The sequence below is a fragment of the Chaetodon trifascialis genome, chromosome 20, assembly GCF_039877785.1.
Source record: "Chaetodon trifascialis isolate fChaTrf1 chromosome 20, fChaTrf1.hap1, whole genome shotgun sequence".
In the NCBI taxonomy this organism is placed as follows: Eukaryota; Metazoa; Chordata; class Actinopteri; order Chaetodontiformes; family Chaetodontidae; genus Chaetodon; species Chaetodon trifascialis.
Genome location: NC_092075.1, coordinates 17,815,671 through 17,838,467, shown reverse-complemented (window position 1 = coordinate 17,838,467; position 22,797 = coordinate 17,815,671). Strand labels below are relative to the sequence as shown.

At 41.4% G+C, this 22,797-nt stretch overlaps 1 protein-coding gene across 1 annotated transcript; it reads left to right on the top strand.

Moving 5' to 3' along the window:
• Positions 1-782: 782 nt before the first annotated feature.
• man1b1a (mannosidase, alpha, class 1B, member 1a) lies at positions 783-14,717 on the top strand. Its single transcript, XM_070989778.1, has 14 exons — positions 783-1,075; positions 2,881-3,018; positions 6,396-6,504; positions 7,021-7,226; positions 7,698-7,843; positions 7,975-8,093; positions 8,546-8,737; positions 9,583-9,731; positions 10,076-10,264; positions 10,472-10,662; positions 11,023-11,143; positions 11,551-11,745; positions 12,745-12,876; positions 12,975-14,717. Exons 2-14 carry the CDS (start codon positions 2,917-2,919, stop codon positions 13,182-13,184), a joined length of 2,061 nt encoding a protein of 686 aa, XP_070845879.1. The 5' UTR covers positions 783-1,075; positions 2,881-2,916; the 3' UTR covers positions 13,185-14,717.
• Positions 14,718-22,797: the final 8,080 nt, after the last annotated feature.

Genomic DNA, 22,797 nt, shown 5'->3' with positions numbered 1-22,797 from the left:
GCCTAAATCAGTGGTAAAAACAAGTGGGTCAATAGGCAGGATCTTGCATTGGCCTGTGGCTGCTGGGCCTCTTCCACATGTTTAAGTCCACCCTGTTTGCATTCAGCATCCCTCTGAGGCTTCAACAAAAGAACATGGAAACACAAACTTGATTCAGAAAGGCATCCACAGGGCAACGCCAGTGCAAGTGTGCAATACACTGACTTTCCCTCTGTCAGTGAGTCATTAGAATGAATTTCATGTATTTTACATTGTATGTGATTCATAGTTTATTATTTTGCATCATCTAAAATAATACAATTTATTGAACTTAGAATTCCTCTATAGGAAGGAGGAAGTGACATGTGCTTATAAGTATTTGGCAACGATTATGTAATTTGATCCTAACTGCAAGAAAAATGCAGACAATGTTCAAGTGATACATCTTAAGTGAATTAATTGCTAGTGTTACCTATAGTGTAGTTGAACATGCAAAAAATGTCTACAAGAAAGCAATTCAACTATATAGAGAAGTATCAGTACAGTGAAATATAGTTAAGTTAAATATAGTTTACAATTGTAATATTTATATGGTCTCATATGGAGCATGTATTTCAGGATTAGTAGTTTTTCAGATGACTTCTTGAATTAAGAACCACTGGAATGAAAACAAAACGAGCTGTAATGCCAGAAAATGTTAGTACCTCAGCAGGAAACATGGCGCTGAGGGCTCGTTAAGGGTTAACGCTCGAACCATCAGCACACGTGCACACGTCACATGACGCACAGCGTAACCGGTCGTCAGCTTCTACGTTTCCTCCGCATCTGGCTGTGGCTGTTCTGTCGCTAAGTTTAGCCATGTTTCCCTCAGTTTTATGTGTTGCACATTTCATGTAGCAGCGGTTCGTCTTGTGTGACAGTTGGACAGACTACTGCGTTAACTTAACTACATGGTGGTTGTCGTGACAGCCGAAGAGCGTCACTTTCCATTTCAGAAACGAGAGAAGAAGCAAGTTAGCCTCTCGTAGCTAGCTAACAGCCGTGTAGCTTCCAGAGGAGAATAACGTCGCTGTGAGGCAGCCAACCAGGCACGAAGGTGAGGGGGAGGCAGCTGAATTTGTATGAAACTGCATGTCAGGGATGTGTGGAAGGCAGGGGTGTAACTAAGGTAATAAATAAGCGTTTTTAGCTAATATAGCTTGTCGCTGTAATTGACTGATGTTGCTTCTTTGTGTACGCCAACTTAAATCAATTGCATTTTTGAGATCATTTTTAAAATAATTGTTGTCAACTATACTAAGAAGACAACTGTGAGGCTTAGAGAGCATTGTCTTAATTATACTTCATTTAGCTTTACTTTGAAACTCTTTTTACTTGTTATCTGTGATAGCTTTTTCTCAAAGACTAGCTACATGACCGTTTCATGGAGCGTCACTAAATTAAAGTTGAATTCGGCCCCGTTTCCCGATAGCAGTCGATTCGATCTAAGAAGTTAAAAGTGTTTTCTTAAAGCACTTCTGTGTGGTCAAACCCGTTTTCCAAAACAGCACTCAAGACCTAGTGCGTGTACAGAGCCATTAAGAGCTTCATGTCGGCTGTCCATGGTACTGAAGAGGATGATGAGGAATGCATTTTTTAAGTATCTCAACAGTGTCATATAAGCCACATCATTCATAGTAAATCAGCTGGCAGCCTTGCTGTATTTTATATGAGTGGGTCTCTCTTGCAGCTCAAACACAACCCCAATTCCAAAATATTGGGAAGCAGAAACAGTAATAAAACCTTTTTTTTTTTCTCATATATTCAATCGAAAACAGTACCAAGACAATATATTTAATGTTTTACCTCTTCAACTTGATTTTTGTAAATATATGCTTATTCTGAATTTGATGCCAACAACGTGTTTCTAAGAAGTTCCAAAAACACCTGTTTGGAGCATTCCACAGGTAAACAGGTTGATTGGTAACAGGTGAGAGTATCATGGTTGGGTATGAAAGGGACATCCTCAAAAGGCTCAGTCGCTCACAAGCAAGGATGGAGCAAAGTTCACCACTTTGTGAACACATGATTGGATAAAGGATATAAGTACATGGCTCGGGAACACTTAATAAAACCGTTTTCTGCAAACACATTTGATGACAAATGATGGCTTTCTGTTTTAATTTACGTTGTACACAGCAAGTGTCAGCAAATTAACATCGCAGCAGCTGGAATTTATTTATCAAAGAAGAAAAAGGACCAGTGCACATACACACATTGGAGCAACAAATAGTAGGCTGCAGTGAACAGTGTAGTGTAACACTGAGCTTGGTGATATGAGGATAGTACTGGAGGTATAGGCAATAATTCACGCACACAGGCAGTTATCTCTGTGACAGCTAATGAATATGCTGTGCATAATAGCTGGGCATATTCACATCAACAGTTTACATCACATGTCTCTGTTTACGCCTCATGGCAGGTTTTCTAAAATTGATAGTTTCTCCTATATAAAAACTTATGCATGGTAAATAACCTGGTTTTAGCCTAAATACCCTAAAGTCTTTTTACCTATTAATCACAGAAAATAACCTCCAAAACCTCGAAAAAATCAAAGGCATTTACATTTACAGCTCTATAAAGTAGCAAATGCTCACATTTGAGAAACTGGAACCATTAAATGTGTGGGATTTTTTTTTTTTTTTACTGTATGAATAACTAACATGATTGGTTAATTAGTTAATTTTTTGTTGAACTATTATTCAACCAGTCCTTTCAGTACAATGATGAGATGAACTTTCAGATTTTACATTTCACCTCACTATTTATTTATTACTATTATTTATTTATTTACTATCTATTTATTATTTTAGGACATAGTCATTTTTAGGCTAACTGTGTTTTTTACTTTTCTGGGTGCAGCTTCTATGACCTACGACTGTCTGCCCCGATCAGAGGATGTATCCACCGTCCAGAAAGGACTTCATCTCTCTGACACTCAGTGATCCACACAGTCACACTTACAACAACGGCAAACACCGGAGACAGTCCTGCTGGAGGGTGAGTGTTTGTCTGGTGAAGTATGCCGATCAGGACAGTTTTACCAGTTAGACACTGATACTCTGGATTTGATGCAAGTGATCTGCCTCTGTAGGTCCATACACATTCCTGCCATATCAGAGCAAGTCACAGAACATATAATTTTACAAGGTGATGTAAACCTTAATAATTAAATGTGGAAAAACACAAATGCAGATGCGTCCATACAAGTAAACTTAATGGTCCCCAGTTAATGATTTTTTTGTTTGTTTGTTTTTGTTACATAGGTAAAAGGTACTTCATATTGATGAAGCAATCCTCTAAATTACGTTTCTTCATAAAGCAGTCCTGCTCAGTGATTTGCATCATTATGCCTCATGGCCTAATAGAAGCTCTAGCTGTTGAGCTTTAGATGATGTCTCCCTCAGTTCTGACTGAGGATGTGCAAAAGACTTCAGCAGGACGGATCCGACTGCTTGGTTATGTTTCTGATCACTGCGATAGATCATCTCTGTCTTTGTGAAATGTATGTTTCTTGGCGATAAATTGATTCTTAGGTTTCAATCTTCCTGTCTTGTGCCTCCTTTGTTGTGGAGCAGCCTGAACTTTCAAATCTTCACATAAAAGCATTTCCTGAGCACATTATGTGTCCGATCACTACAGGGACATAAAACAGATTCTGTTCATTGCACCACCTCTCTTCCTTGTCCCTGCACATTTTCTTTCATCTTGTTTTTTTGTTTTTTTTTTACTTTCAAATTTCTCAATCCTTTCACTCCTCCTTATGTCTTCCTGGTATGAGCCCCCCTCATGTCTTTTGTTGGTTTGGACACTCAGGTTTTACAGGTATACGGGTGTTGCACTTATTTCATGTCTCTTTCTTTTGTTTGTTTGCTCAGGGGAGTTTGCTGCTTTGTTCACAGCTTTCCTCTTTTATCCTTGTACAAGCCAGTTTTACAACTTGGCCCACACTAGGGCTTGCTTGGTTATTAACCTGTCGGTGTGACACACTTTTATCAGTTCAATGGCCCTAGATGCTTCTGGTGCACAGATTAGAAGTTATTTTTTTCGGCAAGCAATGACAGCTTTTTTTTCTTCTCTATGACCGGTGTCAAGTGCCACAGACACCAGCTGCATCATTTGCCATCCTGCATTTTCGTCCACATCAACTGACACCCTTTGCATACACACTGAACACACCATACAGACAGAAGTAGTTGTCAGGGAACAGTCGCCAGGATGTGCCATTCTGCGAGGAAAATCTGACAAAATTGGTGATATTCTGCAGAGTTTAAATGTGACACTGGTGTATCCTGCTGCACAACAACCTGCAATTACACACGTCAGAACACTTCAGGTATGTAGGCTCACACAGAAAACAATGGGTGCAGGTGTATAGATGTGAGTCATAGACTGCTGGTATGTGCTCCCTTTCATTTCATGCAGTGGTGGAATGTACTTGTACTTACCTGAGTATTTCCATTTTGTGTTACTTTATACTCCACTACATTTCAGAGGGCAATATTGCACTTTTTAGTCAATAACATTTATGTGACAGCTTGGGAATGAAAATACAACAGTTCTGATTTTCAGGGGATTATACACCAATGAAAACATAACTGTTAATATTCTATTACATTTCTGCCAAGAAATCCCTCTAAAGCTTACAGACACCAGACCTTGAATACAAAATGTAAATCAACTATTAAATTATGATGTGTCATTATAGGTTAAGCATCACAGCAGCATATCAAGCAATTTAAAAGAACCCCACTCTTATCAGCTGCAACAGTAAAGTACACATTAATATAATTTATGATATACATGATGTGGAAATGGTCCATTCTGCACTTTTACTTTTGGTGCTTTTAAGATTGATGGTAATACTTTTTCCACTTCTTCCTCCACCATTGGTTTTATGATATGTGCCCTAACACAGATTTTATTTCCCAAAATATCTGTTTCACTTTAAACAGATTTGGACCATCCTTCAACACTTCATTGTCAGATCAGTTTTATTTTTCCAAAAAAGTATATGGAATCCACGTTTGGATCCATTTTTAATCATCCTAAAACTGTTATAAAAGACTATGTTGTATTAAATAGATTATTTTAATTTGTCTGTAGATCATAAGCAAAATGACGTCTTAAATCATCATTACATGTGGCACTTCTTTCTTCAACAAAAGCAAAACAGCATGTTCAGCTCTCATAGTTCATTCAGTTCATTGAATTGAACCAACCAGCACAAACCAGCGCTGTCATCGACTGATCTGTAGCAGTTTACTTCAGCAGTATATCAACTGACATTTTTTCTATAAAGCCAGCTTTATGGCAGACATGTCGCTCTGCCTCAGCATCCCGCTGTACCCGTGGCTCGTCAGATTTGATTGCTCTTTATGGTTCCTGAGAAAATCGTTCTCTGCAACTCATGCTCCTTTTAACGGCTTGGTGGCTCAGTGTTTCCTCTCTGCCTGTTTTACCCCAATTTCACATTGGTTTCCAAATGCACGCAAGTCAGGTGGAAGCTCTGAATGAATCTAAGCGGTGTGCATGTGAGTGTGAGTGATTGTCTGTTTCATCAGCTCCCCTGTTTCCCTGCCTCCAGCACAGTATAGATAGAGAAAATGAATAATTGTTTTTCCTTTATTGTGCAATAAATGATCAACTTTAAAAATGTCAAATATATCATCTACATATCTGCATATCCAGTTGGCACAGAGGGGTAAAAGACTGAAACACACTTGCGTGTACCACAAGTGCCTGGTTGATAAAATGTTTCCTGGGAGTGGGTCTGTTCTCCCAGAGCTTTCAAGTTATCTGCTTAACATTTAATTATGGGTCTTTTGGTAATTCCAAGCCCTGTATTAGGAAAAAAAATGCAGACAAAACTTGTGAAGATGCACCACTGTTTAAGTGTTAATGTTGTTATGTTGAGTGAACTGCAGCACGGTAAAATGAACACATCCATCCCTTGAGATAAAGTCTGTTGTGTGTTTCATCACATCACTGCTCAAACACAATGGCTCAACAGTACCATGGTGTTGCACAGGTGTTAATTAGAGCAGGTAACAGAGTGCTACCACTCCGCCTGTGAGCGTCCTCTCCTGAGACCCCCAAATCTGTCCCTCCCTCTCCTCTGCACTGCTGGGTTAGGCTGCTTAAATTGTTTATTTGTGAGTGGTCACTGGGCTTTGTGCATCAGGTGGAGGGAGAGGATGAGTTTATACAGGGTACGTCAGACATGGAAGGCCGTCAAAATGAAGTATAAACACATTTGTATGATATTATAAAGGGGGATGATGTTAGAATCTGCTGACAGTCGCATATGATTTGAATTGAGAGCTGTTAGACATGTTTCAGTGGAGTAAACTCTGTGTTTGTTTTTCTGCCTACAGAAATGGAAGCAGCTGTCTCGGCTCCAGCGAAGCCTCATCCTGTTCCTGCTGGCTCTACTGCTCATATTTGGACTGCTCTCCTATCCCAGCATCACAGAGCAGTGGAGAGGTAAACAATGCCCGACCAACGCTAAGCTCACACAATCACACACAGAGACAGAGACAAAGTCTGTCATTAATTCTCATGGTATTGCAGCATGACGAGTTGAAGTTGATGAGTGTTGGATTGCCTGTGATGTGTTTGATGGTGATGATGAATTGCAGTGAATTACTTGAGCACCACTTGAGACACTGTGATAGTTGTCGTCTTCGTTTAGATTAGTTTTTATGCCTGTGTGATCGTGCACAGACGCTTGATTTAACTGTTCTACATGTACTATGGATAAACATCTTGTTTTCCCAACTAAAAACTGGGCTTTTTGAAAATCCCTCCCTCTCCACAGTAGATAAAGCTGACAATTTTTTGTATTTTAGTGCGGAATGAAAAAACTGAGCTCTGGAAAGAGATGATGGACTGTAGGCCTGCTTAGTCTCAGAATGAGACAGCGTTTTATCAGACGATTTTAAAATAGCGTGGCATAATGTGAACTTAGTCTTTTTTTTCTTGTTGATCATGTGTGTGCAGGGTGGTCTGACAGGGAAGAGTGGCTGGAGCTGAATAACAGAGAGCTGAAGACCATTCTTCCAGATGTGAAATCTGTATTGGTTGAAGCTGCAGGTAAAGCTCCGGCTCCTGTGGCAGGGCCGCATTTGGAGCCAGCGTTGGGGCCAGAGGCTGTGGTAGAGCCGAAAGGACCAAACATCCCCATTTTGGCCAAACCTCCCACTAAGGTTAGACTTTTATTTGTATTTATTTCAGGGACTTCAGTCAACATAAGTAAAAATGCAAAAATGAGTCGACCAAGGTTGACCAATTTTCATCTGCAGTTTCTTACAGTACTGTTACACATGTATGATGTTAGTTACGTTCTGCTGTGTGTGTTACACTACCTCTGGGCAGTTGATCTGTAAAGCTGTAGCACTAAAATAATAAACAGGTAGTGAAAGTACTAGTGACTCCGAATCATTGCTGATGGGGTTTTCTGTTCTTGTGCTTGAATTGCCAGCACACAGGTTTGTAGTTGTGTGTCAAGAACAGTCCCATGTGTCAGCTCCACTTTGAGATTCAATTGGCTAAAATAGGTGTAAAAAAAAGTCAATCACTAGCCTATGTGGACTATTTATCGAGTGTTTTTAGTCCTCTTCCACGAGGTGATCAGTTTGTCCTCCTATTTCTAGCTCTAGCTGTTTGTTTATCCGCAGAAAAAGACATTCCCAAACAAGAGAGGTCCACCGACCCTGCAGAAAGATGGAAACGCCTCAGACACCGTTGGTGGGGAAAAGCAACAGCAAGAGGTGGTTCAAGAAGGAGATGGAGAGGAAGAGGACAAAGAAAAGAAGATTGTCAGGTGAAAAAGTTGATGACATGTTAACATGATGGGACACAGAAGATCAGAAACATTTTCTAGTTGTACTCTGACCCTTGTTTGCAGTACATGTATCAAAAATTGAGGCCTAAAGCTGGGTTTCACTCCTGCAGCTGGAGAGGAGCGATGATAGAAGCAGACCAGGCCTCAGAGCCTCCGCCCTCAGCTGATGAGAAAGAGGCTGTTGCAGCCCCAGCCCCAGCCAACCCTGCTAACACCGTCCCACTGGAAGGTCAGTGCTGGACTCTTACCAAAGGTCTTTAAAATGTCAAAAACTAAAAAAAATGATGTAAGACACAGAAACCATAAGATTCTCTCTTTTTTCCCCAACCTCGTGTCTCCATCTTTCAGGCATAGCGAAAAGTTCAAACTTTTCTCATTTTTTCGGGTGCACTGAGAAACTTCCCCCTCAAACAGATTCTTTAACGTAGTGTTGTCCAGCTCTACTGGTATATGCTGTTTAAAGCCCAGCTCCTTTTTTTTCCCCTTAAAGATTGACCGCTTTTAACTTGTAGGATAACACCCCGCTGTGCTCAAAGCGGCAGTATCAACACATGGCACAGAGTATTCCTTGCACTGAAATCAGAAAATGAGACAAGCACTGTTGAGATGTTGGAGAGGAACCAGACTTTTCAGATTACTCCCTCATTTCTTATTCATTCCTTGTTGGGCCTTTGTTTGCAGTTTCAGCTGCAGCTGTCGACAGACTGGAGGCTGTACGTGATGCCTTCAGACATGCGTGGAAAGGCTATAAGGACAATGCCTGGGGTCATGATGAGCTCAAGCCCATCTCCAAGTCTTTTGGCGAGTGGTTTGGACTGGGTTTGACCCTCATTGATGCTCTGGACACCATGTGGATTATGGGTCTAAAAGAAGGTATAGTATGTAACTCACTCCCTCTCTCTTAGTGCTGGGGATTGTTTGGAATGTTCAGTACTGTTGCCAAGTACAACTGATATATAGATATGACAGTTTTGTTATACAAGAAAAAGTTTGTTCAAGTTGAGACCTTTTCACCTTGCATAGATTCATCTGTACCATCATTTGCACAGAGCACGTTTGCATCTGTTTGCATTGACTCACATCTCACGCTGTTTTGTACGGTATGTACATGTAAAAGGGAATTCCCCTGATTGTACACATCCAAGTCTGTTCATGGTGTTGAGGAGTGCTGCTGCACATGAGAAAAAAAGTTGTCTTAAGCCTCATGTGGCTCCAGCGGGAGAAGCTGTCTGTGACATCGATTGAAGACTACGAATTTGAGATTGAAATAAATGTGAGGTGTGGAATCAGAAAGAAGCAAGCTTACCAGATCTCTGCAGCCCGCTGCTTGGGGCCAAGCAGCACTATTAGCCGCGAGTAGCACACCTGCACTGGTTTTATCAAGGAAGAATGCATTGAATAAAAAATACAATATCTCTGGTTCTGCTGAATCAATTTTGATCTTTGCTTTGTTTGTCTGTTTTATGGTCTATCAAGAGTGTAACAGTGTTATAGGAGTGTGATAATAATGGCATTACTTAATCGGTCCAGTTTTCTTTTTCATGAATGTGACAGATCCACAGTCTGGGGCTTAGGATGAGCACTTTATCATTTCAAAGGCAAAACATCAACAAAACATCTTTCATCCGCCCTGTTAAATTCATGCCATCCTAAGTCATTCTTTCTCTTTCTGTTGTTCTTTCCCCTCCAACTCTTGTACTCTGCCTCACCCCACATAGAGTTTGCAGAGGCAAGGAACTGGGTAGAGAAAGAGCTCTCCTTCAACAAGAATGTGGACGTGAATCTTTTTGAGACAACCATCCGGATCCTCGGGGGCCTGCTGAGTACCTACCATCTAACAGGAGACCAAGTTTTCCTGGAGAAAGCTGTGAGTCAGTCTTTAAGAGGCATTTTTACTGTCCTCTTTTCTTCCGATTTCTGGTTGTTTTGGAACAACAGTCTCGGCTGTCAGTGTTTCAAGAAATCAGGTTTAAACAAATCAGAATGCAGCTCATGTCGCTCTATCGTTGTACGTTGTAGAATTGATAATGGTCTTGGTGCCTCCTCTGCCTCACTTCATTTGGCAGTAAACAGGTGGCTTCAGATTTGTTGATGTGGTAGTGTTAGGTGTAAATCAGTTGCATTTTCAAAAAAGATCAAACCACACTCATCTCGTACGGGACAGAAAAGGTCATTGTCCCCTCTAATTCTGTTTCTTGTCTCCACTTAAAGAAAGATCTTGGGTCCAGGTTGATGCCTGCCTTCAAAACTCCCTCAAAGATCCCGTTCTCAGACGTCAACATCGGGAAGGGAACGGCGCACCCCCCTCGATGGACGTCAGACAGCACGCTGGCCGAGGTCACCAGCATTCAGCTGGAATTCAGAGAGCTGAGCCGCCTCACCCAGGAGCCACAGTACCAGGTCGGGACACCAGGAGGGCCACCGTTACAGATTACAGTACTCTGTGTGTGTGTGTGTGTGTGTGTGTGTGTGTGTGTGTGTGTGTGTGTGTGTGTGTGTGTGTTAGTAATTAGTTTTGATTTGGCATTACTTCCAATTCTGTAAAAAAGATTTAATAGTTGTTTAGTAGTTATAAGTTATTTAATTTTTTTTTGTAAACCTTTCCAGGAGGTCGTGAATGAGGTCATGAAGCTGGTCCACAAACTGCCAGGTAAACAAGATGGCCTGGTGCCCATGTTCATCAACACCAACAGTGGCCAGTTCACCCACAAAGGAGTCTTCACACTCGGTGCCAGAGCAGACAGCTACTATGAATACCTGCTCAAACAGTGGATCCAGGGAGGCAAGACGGAAGACGAGTAATTCCAACTTTATATTTCTAAGTCGATGTTCTGTGTGAGAGAGAGAAACTGGATTAAAAGCTGGAACAGCAAACATACTGTTTATCACTTCAGAGACAGAACATTCAACGTTAATGCAGAGACACATTTTGAGGGTCAGGTGACCTGATGTGACATTCAGGGCAGGTAGTTAACCCACACAGCTTACAGGTCGCAGCTATGTAATGTTTCATGTATTTGCCATATTGTCAACATCAGAAAAATATTTTTCTTTTGAGATACTAACTTCAGTCATATTGCACAGCCCTGAACCATGTCACTACAGACTGACTGATATGTCTCATATGTAACTGACTAATATGAGTATCTTTTGTCCAGACTGTTGGAGGACTACCTCCAGGCTGTGGAGGGAGTGAGAAAACACCTCGTGAGACAGACGGGGCCCAGCAGATTGACCTTTGTTGGAGAGTTGTCCCATAACCGCTTCAACCCCAAGATGGTAGAGTTGCTCATCACAAATTGGAGGGGGGGGGGGTATAGGGTTACAAGCTCCTTAAAAAAACCGAGGACCTGCAGAAAACCTCAAAATCAAATTTTGGGGAAAAACTCTGCATATATGTGTATTTCATGGCCTAGTGTGTTCGAGAAGTACCACACACAGCACAAGAACTCCTGATTGTCCTCAAGTATTTTGCACTCTGCTAAACCTCAATGAGCCCACATTCACAGACAACGGCCACCTTGTTAACTCCAGCCTTTGTGCTTTTGTTGATCATTCACTGTGCAGCCAGTCCAACCAATTTCAGCCCTCATCATTCTCTGTTCATTTCTCTGTCTGATTGCACCTCTCTCTCTCTCTCTCTCTCTCTCTCTCTCTCTCTCTCTCTCTCTCTGGTCACTCTCCAGGATCACCTTGTGTGCTTCCTGCCAGGAACCTTGGCATTGGGGGCCCACAATGGCCTCCCGGGGGACCACATGGATCTGGCCGTGGAGCTGATAGAGACGTGTCACCAGATGTACAAACAGATGGAGACTGGTCTGAGTCCAGAGATCGTACACTTCAACCTGCAGGCCAGCGACAGCCGTGATGTCATTGTTAAGGTGAGACTCAGAGCATTGTTTGATCATCTTCTTTTTCAAATCGATGTTTTATCATTTAGATTTTCTGTTTTTCATATTTTTCATATTGTGTTCTTAATTTTCATGTCGGATCTCCTTTGAGTTGATGTTTATATGTCTGTGTCTATTTAAGACTTGGATTTGGAATCAGCCTTTGTTTTCATTGTCTGCTCTCCTTTGAATGCACAGTCTGCAATTTCAATTAAATCTCAAGCTAAAGGAGCCAAAAGCATTGAGAGCCCACTACTGATTCTTGATCGGGCCTGCTGGATACAGTTTTAATCAGCTAAGTCTAGATTTGTCATGGGAGTTGTGATCATAACCTCCCTAACCCTCCTCAGCACTCATTTTATTTTTCATTAGCTGCTTTTGGTTTATCAGAGCATCCAATATATTAGTCCTTGTCTCCACTGCTGCCATCATTAACCTCAATATAAGTATGAAACATCTCAGACATTTTAGGAGCTGATTCTAATTCTAGGATTAAAAACTAAGGAAACAAATGTCAGATCAGAGAGCTTTATTAATGTGTTTCCTATGAGGCACTCAGAGTGAGCTAACCGCTGCTGGAAAGGAGAAACCCTTGTTAAAAACATTGTCCTCGGATGATTTGCTGTCAGTGCACAGATTGATGTACGTTCAGGTTTGATGATAAAGCCTTTTCTTCAGCCTTCATGCTTAGAGCCATAAATCCTGTCACATCTCATCAAAACATATGAAGGAATCATAGAATATGATTTGTGTGCCTCTGTCTGCTGTGCACTCATACTTTGAATTCTGGATCTGTCTGCTCTTAATTTGCATTTAATCTGAAGTGTAGCAGCGTTCACCGATGCTGCTCTTGATAAGATGTGTTGACGAAAGCCTCTTCATTGTCTGCAGGACTGACTGGTTGTGTGAGGGCCAAACAAAGCAATATCTTTGTCTGATCCCTTTTTATTCACTTGACTATTTGTTGACAAGTTCTCCTTTGTCCTCCAGCCTGCAGACAGACACAACCTGCTGAGGCCAGAAACAGTGGAAAGTCTGTTCTACATGTACAGATTCACTAAGGACACCAAGTACAGAGACTGGGGATGGGACATACTTCAGAGCTTCAATAACCACACTAAGGTACAGACAGATGAGTCCTCAGCAAAGACCACATTCTTTCTAGAGTACTTTCTAGAGTTTTCTACGCACCTGACCAAACTTCACTTCCACTTCCTCAGGTGCCCGGTGGTGGCTACACGTCCATCAACAACGTCCGTGACCCCGTCAATCCCGGGCCCCGGGACAAGATGGAGAGCTTCTTCCTGGGTGAGACGCTAAAGTACTTGTATCTGCTCTTCTCTGACGACATGGAGCTGCTTAGTCTCGACAAGTATGTCTTCAACACGGAGGCCCATCCCATCCCCATATGGCCCTCCCCGCCCAAGTGATGTCAGCATACAGGCGAGGTCTGTAAAGATTAGGCCCACAGAGTCCTGGATGAGTCAGAGACCGTTATTGCCGCTCAGCCAGGTGCATCTCTGATGTAACCGTCCACGCTGGACCGCTGAGTTGAGCGGTAAAGCAGATCTGTGCCGTCCATCTGTACTTTGATACGTTTCCATGCGGAGGAGTTTATTTTGTTTCGGTTTTGTTCGTTTTTTTCCTTTTTCTTTATTTTTCCTAAGGAAAAGGTTTGTGTTAGAGCTGGTCTCTAATGTATAAAACTTTTTTAAATCAGTTGTGATTAGCTGGCGCTAACAGAAGACAAGGCAGAAGATCATGTGAAGGCATTAATACTTGGGTGACTGGGACAGTTCTTGTACTGTATGTATATGGTAACAACAATCATGTCTTCCCTGAGTTTGTCTTTGCCATGTGAGGTGGAAATCGTCAGTCATCCACAACTTAATTCTGCTAATTCACAGATGTTTGAAGGTGCAGTAACGTAAATCTATTGAGCATGTGCAGCTAAATTTGTATTTAAACAGATTGCCTTAATGGAGGAATCATGTTATTTGTGAAAGTCTGTGCTTTGGCAATGCTCAAAAATGACATTGAAGAAGTTAAGTTATACTTTTGAATCCCTTTTTGGACATCTGTTCCCTGTGTTGTCCTGCCCTAAGTGTTGAGGAGCAGTGCAGCTGCAGCACAGTGTACAGGGACCAGTTTCAGTTCTGAGGCCAGTGCCTTGCTGAAAAGCAAATGCCTATGTTTCGATACTGACAAGTTGAAAAGATAAATACGTTTTTGGTACCAAAAGGAGTGAATCTCCTCAGCGTCAGTGAGCCAGTAAGTAATGCTGATGATTGGCTGTCTAACGTTGCATTTCGTTGAAGTATGAAGGATAAACACTACGTCTTGCCAAGAGATGGGTTTCAGTTTGTTTTGTTTTTTTTACCGCCAGTTGCTTTTCTGCACATACAATGAAACTTTGTGCTGCTAACAGAATAGCCGAGCTAACCCGTATGTGGCTAGCTGCTCTTTAGCACAGAGAAAGTAAGAGGTCTCACTCTGCCACTATTACCCTTAGGCAGACTAGACGCTCCAATGGCATATTGCTGCCCTGTAAGTTATTTGTTATTAATGTTCCTTTTGACAGTTATTTATATTTTTCTATAGTCTGATACTGTACAGATATTCCATCAGTTTCTTCATTTTAGTCCGTTTATCCAGGTTGAGGGAAGTGTGCAGAGCAAAAACAGTTTCTCCAGCTGCTCCCAGATCTTTGAGCAGTTTCCTCCTTTGAAGTGAGTAATTGTACCAGAATGTGCAATATAATTTAGTTTTTGTTAAAATGGTTAAAAGCTATTGCTCAGGAAGCGTTTATAAAGTCAGGTGAAAATCTTTGAACAAAAGCTGGCTGTAATTAGGATGTTTGTGAAAGCAAGCCAGCCATAACCCAAGAGCTACACAATAACATATTTAAAAGCTTACTGGTCATGTGCAATGAATTTAAGCCTTTTTGGCGCGTGTATGTGTGTGTGTGTGAACTTTGAAGGCCCAGAATGCAACGACGGTAACTTAGATTGGCTTACTTATTGGGCACCGCTGACGCACATGTAGCAGTGCTTCTTTTCGAGATGATAAATGTGGTAAAGCTTACTGCACATTCACACCTCCTGTGTTTTCAAACGGAAATCTGGTTGTTGTTTGCTGGTCTTTTCATTTGGTGTGGCAGTGAGTAATCCTGGGGTGTCAGTCCTGTTTATATGACCCAAACGTTTGAAGGTAAAATATATCTAAATGTCCAATGAATGACCCAGCCCTGAATGATTTTCAGTCTGGGCTGTACGGATAAGGACGTCCATTTTATTTTAATTTATTTATGAATGTACACATTGGTTCTGTGATTTTCGATTGTTGCTTCTTTTCTTTATGGTATGTGTTGTCATAGAGCTGCACTCTGCCGGGTTTAAATCTCATCCTGGTTTTGATTAAATTATTGCATTCACTCTTGCTTTCCATTACATGAAGGGGAATGAATGAAGGCTGTGGTGCAGTCTTACATTTGCAGTTGCTGTGGAGTTTCATCAAAATAAAACACCTCCGTGCATCATATCCTGCGTCAGGGATAATGTGCAGCCGTTCATTCATCCTCTCTCCACAGGCGACTTGGTCAAGAAAGGAAGTTTGTTGAATTGTTTTCTTCATGGTTGATGGAGTTTGATTCATTGCTGTTTAGCAGCCCCTGACTCCCCCGTCAGAGCGGTGTGGGCCGCTTCCCTTCCGTCCGACAGCGCTGACATAAATCTGAAGGACATATCCAGCATACTGCAGGTGCTGCTTTAAAGATGGCTGATATTCTGCTATCACTTCCAATTCTTCGGTCTAAAAAGGATGTCATTTTCCCACAGTTAGCAGCTTAAAACAGACCGTCATGTCAAGTTTTGTTCATGAACTTCTGTCTAACAGAGAGCCATATACTGACCCACGTCACTGAATGTGCACTACATTAGCCAATGCTCTGCTGTGCCTATTGAACTGTGTGTTGTGCTATCGTGGTTCTGTTTTGTTTTTTTTTTCTTTATTGCTGCTGTATCAGTGGTATTGATCTGTGAATGAAGGACAGATTTATGGCTTGTATTTTTACTTTGGATGGGTGGGTTACAAAACAATATGAGGGTAAATATTGTGTGTCAGTGGTTTCTAACTTATCTACTGAACCTGTGTGTGTGATGATTTTTGAACACTTCTGGTCTTAATGTTCGGTGCCATCATGTCAAAAAGATTCTCTTTTCAGCAGGTTGGTTTTTGTGTTTTCCCAGTTTTGAATTGCAATCCATCCAAACGTGACCTTCATGGTGGTGCTGGATGAAAAGTCGGGGCATCACCACAGTCCTTAGGGTTTGGCCTGGTGCAACATTTCATGGCAATTCATCAAATAGTTGCTGAAAGTGAAGCTGACTGGCAGACCGACATGCATTGGTTTTTGACTCCTTCATTTCTGGATTTGTTCACATGATGCATGTGAAGCATTGTGGAGGTCAGTCCTGTGCACAGCTGGCATGAATGGGAGTTTAGCATTCATGGAGACTGATGTCTGATGATTCAGGTTTTTGCAATCTGTTTTGCTCCGGCCTGCAACAGAACCAATTAGATATCCTAATTAAACAATGCACTGAAAAAAGGCTTAATGGATGTGAGAAGAACATCTTGAAATTGGTTCACTGACAGTATTTCATGATGTACTGAACCAAATTGAATTCCTGATGCCAAGAATTGATGATGAAATGAGAGATTAAATGCAATCTTTATTCACTGAACCAAACTAGACTTGGCATGTAAAGGAAGAGTTCGACGATCTGTTGCAGATGTTTGTGTGACTTTCACAGAAAATCCACTTGGGTACTTTTTTAAATATGTTTGATTATACACTAAACTGGCAGAAACCTCTCTCTCCTTAAAAGATAAGACTTGCATTGTTCTCTATTTTTCTATTGAAAAACAATGAGAAGACTAAAATCAACAGCGTGTTCGTCTGTCTGTCAATACCACTTCGACTTCCTCAGCCTGCCTGAGGCCACTGCTTCCTCCTCAACCTTCAAACGATCTTCAAAAATAGCTCAGAAATACAGAATTTCATTTTTTAAAAAGGCTCGTTCATTTCCTGAAACAGGTGCTCTCTGTAATTTTGAACAAATGTTGCTCAAACAGGAGGAAATAACAGAGTTGTTAGGGACTATTTTTAGCAGTGGATTAATACACATTTTGTGTTATGTTATTTCCAACAACAGGGCGGTGAACTAGGACAACAGCAGAGCTCTATGCTTACATGGAATTTACTGATAAAACACGTGATGTTGATGGTGATATCATGTGACATGAAGGTCACAGGTTTAGTCTCTTCAAAAGCCCATTTTTATAACATAAAAAGGGACGTTTTATTTATAGCTTAACACGTTTTCATTATTTTCTTTATTGCTTATGAACGTGAGAGTTTTCCTCCAGTGTTTTCTGTTGCAGAGAATCTGTCAAGTCAGAACACAAAAGCAATCAGATGAAAGACTCAAGTGACATGAAAACGCAGTTAATGTGAGGTTCCTCTGCTCTATAATTGCCTCTCGTATCTTTGGCAGAAATCAGCCTTTATATCAGATATTCATGATCTCTAGTTTGTGTTAAGAGACTGATGGTAACAGAAAAGATAAAAGACCAGAAATGAGTCATTTAGCTCCGCGGCGAGCTCCCACAGAAGCTTTTTAAATTCAGGCTGTTTTGCCGTTTCACCGCACAGCGGCTGTTGGCCAGTCTAATCTCTTTTTTTAATATATGAAATGGTAAAAGCTGTTAAATTGAATCTTGAGGTTGGATTGCAGACACTTGTCTAGAGTTTTAAGGGTTTTGGTTTTTTTTGAGGGTGTCTTGGGGTTTTGATGTACAGCATTTGTTTCAGTGCAAAGTGTTTTGTCCCATTTGGCTCGCTTTTATCAGCTGATTGAATTTGTGATTATGATGATGATGATTATTATTATTAATGTGATTATTACTGAATCCAAGCCATAGCAAAATGACAGTTTGACTATTTTACATTGAAGTGGGCGACAAATCCTCAGTGCTGTTGATCATGTGCACCTGCAGAGGTTCCCGCTTCACAGACCACAGACGGGGATCAATATTGCATTTGCTGGTTCAGTCAATTAATTGAGCCATGCTGAAGGAAAAAACACCCATTGACACAGCATTAAGTCGATAACTCTGCATATTTTGAAGACATGCTGACATGCAAGGTGTTTATTTTATTTATTCAGTTCAGTTTTCAGAGCTGACAGTTTTGTCAGTTTCTTTGTTTTTAACTTTTCGTGGTGCTTTGTTTGCAAAAGTTTGTCTTCTGTGTCGTCGATCAAATTCACATTCGCTGTACAGATGACTAAATGAGCACTTTGTATCTGAAGTTGTGGCTTATTGCAATGTTCACTGAATCTGAACTTTTTTCCAGCCAACTACATTTTTAAATAAAGCTTTTCAATGAAGGTTTGGACCTTTTTTTAAACAAAAAAGAGAGAGAGAGAGAGAGAGAGAGAGAGAGAGAGAGAGAGAGAGAGAGAGAGAGAGAGAGAGAGAGAGAGAGAGAGAGAGAGAGAGAGAGAGAGAGAGAGAGAGAGAGAGAGAGAGAGAGAGAGAGAGAGAGAGACTTCTCCTCGCTGCTTCCTGCTGCCTCCATGGACTCCGTGTTCATAGCGGTGCTGCACTCACCTGTACGAAAGCAAAGTGACAGAGGTGGTTGTGTGAAAATGAAAAGGAACAAAGTCTGCATGCTTTCACGCCATCGCACACCGAGCCAGTCATCTGCTTGGGCAGCTACAATATTTGTCGGACGGGGATTTCACACACTGTTAGACAATCAATGAGCGACCTCAAAGCAGGGGCCTTCAAACTGCGACGGCCACACCAGAGTCATCAGCGTCACATGAACTAAGGTGTGAAATGTTTGTGTTCTCTTGATCTGGGGATATTTTCCAAGGTTTTGCCCCCTAGTTCCACTGAAGTCTGATCATCCAACATCAGTTTGACCTTACTGATGGGGGCCAATCCCGGCAGGCTGGTTCCAACATCTGGTGGAAGGCCTTCATGTGAGAGGCTGTTACAGCAGCAGATTAATGCCCAGGATTTTGGAATGACATTTACAACAATCATTTACTAAAACATGAACTCCAGCTGCCTCTGAATGCTGAATGCTCAGATATGCAAGATATTGTCAGTCATCCAACACCAGGGGGCAGCAGAAACCACCGTCCATCCATCACTGCCTACACTAGAAACACTTTCTAATGAACCTAATGAATGCCATGGGTTACTGCTGCTCATGAACGCACAAAGCTGTGCTCTAACAGGAAATGTTTTACAGCTTCAAATAGTGACGTCAGAGTGTATGCACACATGTACAACAGAAGGATGACTCATGCATAGGAAATACAGTGCACTTCACTGCACTGTACATACATATGCATGGATTAAAATGATCTCTTTTTTGTATCTATTTTCAAGGATTTGGAGGTTGCTTGGTTGTTCACACACATTTGATGAGTTATCACTGTCATAGACGCAGTGAAGAGTTTTCACCTTCTGTCCAAAAATACCCATTTAAGACTCAAATATAAGGATCCACTCACTGTATGTCTCAATTTGCCAGGGTGGCGGTGAGGTCCCTGCTGCTGCACTCAAATGAAAATGAAAACTGACACAGAAGTCCACATAATAACATGGGAAACCATAATAACAGTCGAGGCTGGTGGCGATGTGTGACACTCTTGCACCCTGAATCCCACTGCACATTAAAAAAAACAACAAAACATTGGTGGTTGCTTTTCTACCCTCCTGACATTTATTGCACACTCTGTCATGACAGCTTCCACAGCAACATGCAGCATGTGTGACATTTTCTAATCTTTCAGTCAGTGAGTACAAGAAATGTGACATAACAATAATGTAATAATGATACAGACTGGATATGAAAAGTGTGGCCTCTTGTCGAGTTGTCACATGTTTTATTATTTTATTAAATGTAAGGTGTCTTCATCAGAAGACCTGGAAGCTGTAGCTATTGAATTTTTATGCAGGGATATTATGACGCACCTAACATACACAGCAACAAGGCCGCCCTCGTGGAGAAATAATGCTCCTCATAGAGAAGAAGAGAAGCTGTGTTTAACTCCATTTAATCAGAACAACAGAGCTTAATGAGAAGGATTAAAGGGGAACTCTGTTTACGAGCGTGAAAAAAGTTGCGTAAATCCTTTTTGTGCCTTCAGAGGGAGCTGTGCAAAATCTAATGAACTGCGATGTCACTTGAGTTGGTGTTGGTTGCACGCTCCTCATCTCGGCTTGAGGCTAGTGGCTCCAGGCTACATTAGTCACTAGAAGCATAACACACCGGAATCCCTGTTGCATTGTGGGTGATGTAGATGTCAGGTTTTGAGTGAAGTCTGACAGTGTTATAGAAGTGCAATATTAAATTTAAAGTAAGTGGGGAAATACACAGGTGGACTGGTGGATAAAAATGAATGCCAACCAACCAGCAGAGGAATTAGGCTAGTCGTTGTTATAACCCCTGATTCTGTGCAACCAGACGCCAAATCATTTTGCATTGATCCCATTAGAGTTTTTCACTGTTACCAATGTGGGATTTTCTGCCGCAGCAACATGGTTTGGACTCAAATATAATCCAGCATTCTTTAAATCTTCCGTGCATAATTAGATTGGGCTGTTTCTCAGGTTTATGTTGTATGTGGGACTTCAGGGACACTGTGTGTGTTGTAGTAGTCTGTGTTGTGGCTCTGAGAGTTAGCCTGGGGCTTCAGGCAGCGTCGCTCTCCCAAAAGACTAAGAAGAATAAGTTTGTGTGAACTAATTGTTGCCGGAGGGGGAATTCAAACAGATTTTCACCCAGAACTCACCAGCTGTCAGTAAGCTTTTCGCCAACAAATTGGGTCAAAAAAATGTCTTATGAACGCTTCGCTTTCCCTCCAATGTACTGAAACAGTCACGGTGAGGGTGGCATTAACACTTGGGCTTTTTGCACATTGTCTACAGTGTGTGTGTGTGTGTGTTCCCCTGCCTGTAGGGGAAGTGTCTGAATAAAGGCTGGTTTGAAGCTGGGGAGGGACATGTCTTTCTGTGTAGATTACAGGACCTTTGGTGTGCTTTTATTTTCAAATGTGTAAAAAACTTGTTTCTACTGACCTACGCATAATTCTCTGACTCCACCATTGCCATTCTGTCATTAACCTGGGGATTGAGGGGCGTCCTGTTGTCCTATAGGATTGTTGTCTTACACCCCCCTCACTCTTCCCCTCCTTTCCACGGCTGTCCCAACTGCCTTCTGTCTAATAAAGGCAAAACCTCCTTTAAGAAAAGATTGTTTACCACTGTCAGCCAATGTCATGTCATCAGTAATAATGACACGAGGAGGCGTTTACATTCTACAGTTCTACAAATAATCTGAAGAGTGCTGAAAGCCTTGTTGTTCTTCTTCTTATTGTCATGGGTCTGGAAGAGCCGGGATCCTGTTGTCTGTCATTTCATTGCGTTGACTAACACATCGTTTTTGAAGCAGTTTGTGTAACTGTTGCAGAGTGACAAACACAAACTTGACAATGCGCTTCAGATCCAACGAGGCAAGGCAGCTTTATTTATGAAGCGTATTTCAAACCCAGGCAATTCAAAGTGCTTTGCATGGGCACAGAAGAGCTTCAGAACAACATCCAAGACAATAAACAACCCAAAAAAGCAAATTGCAAACAACTAAAATACAGAAAATACAATGAAATTTAAATGGAATAGAGCAGAAATACAGTTTCAGTGTGGAGATGGAATAAGTTGTGAATGCAACAAAGGTAACAAAATGCAGGAGAGAAAACAATCATTGAAAAAGCAGCAGAGGTTTTTCTTTAGATTTAGGAAGTTGGTTCCATCTGCATGAAGCATAGTCACTACAAGACGCTTTATTCTGACAGGAAGTACCCCCAGCTTTTATATTATTTATACATATTTTAAATCTAATAATTAATTATTTAATACATACTTTTTAAAATAGATTATTCATATGAAGTTGCTTGTTTGACATCGTGTTTCATATAAATGATCCACAGCTCCTCTCGCATATATTTCCTTTAAGTCTCAGCAGATGAAAGCTCATTTTTCCACTGAAAAAACATCCTGAACAATCTCAAACCATTGTTCTTTTCCCGCAAGGTCAGCATTTTTTCTTGTCAGAGCTTTTTTGCTGGCTATAAGCAAAACTTTTGCCAGGTATCCTTTTTGTCTTTGAGTAGCCTCCTCAATGTTACCTTGGTACATCACAGAACGGTTTGAAATGGCATTTTCCATAAAATTCTCTTGGGGTTGCATTTACATGACCCCAGAAAGGCTCCTCTCAACAGAGAGTGCAGTGAAACACTTCTCAGCCTGGTGCCCAGTGTTTGTGTGCGATGGAGAGCTACAAGCTTGCTTGTAACATGTCCATTATGCACTCCACATCCCTCCTGCCACTTGCACGCTATTCCACTGATTGACAGGTGGTGCCAGTAATGCGAAGGCAGAGCCAGTGAAGAAGAAGACTGCAAGGTGGCAAACATGGAGGTAAGTGCTGCACATTTTAGTGCTATGAGGAAGGAAATGCATCCAACATGTTTGTTAGACATCAGGGATAAACATGCAGAGTTTTGATGAGAAACCTTGAATGTAATAACAAGAAAACAGAGCTCCTTTAAGTTATTGTTCAATGGTGACGCATGGGACTCCTCAGCCAGAAGAAAAATCTTCAATAACACGTCTAGATTGAAGAGAAGGCATTTTGGTACTGACATTTATTTGGATAAACCCAGTAAGATACTAAAATAAAAATGCAGGTGAGCCACTTTGTTTAGTTTCTTTTCTCCGACGGCTGCCTGAAAAGGTAAAGTTGATTATCTTCCCATCTTCGGGGCTCTCCTCTCCTCCACCTCAGTGCAGGAGGATCCACGGGTGGTGCAGATTCACAGAGCAGTGTGGCTCCTGTGATCACTGAGAGCTGAATTCATCTGAGCAGCTGGAGACCTTGGCACCAGGCTGTGCTGGGAGCTG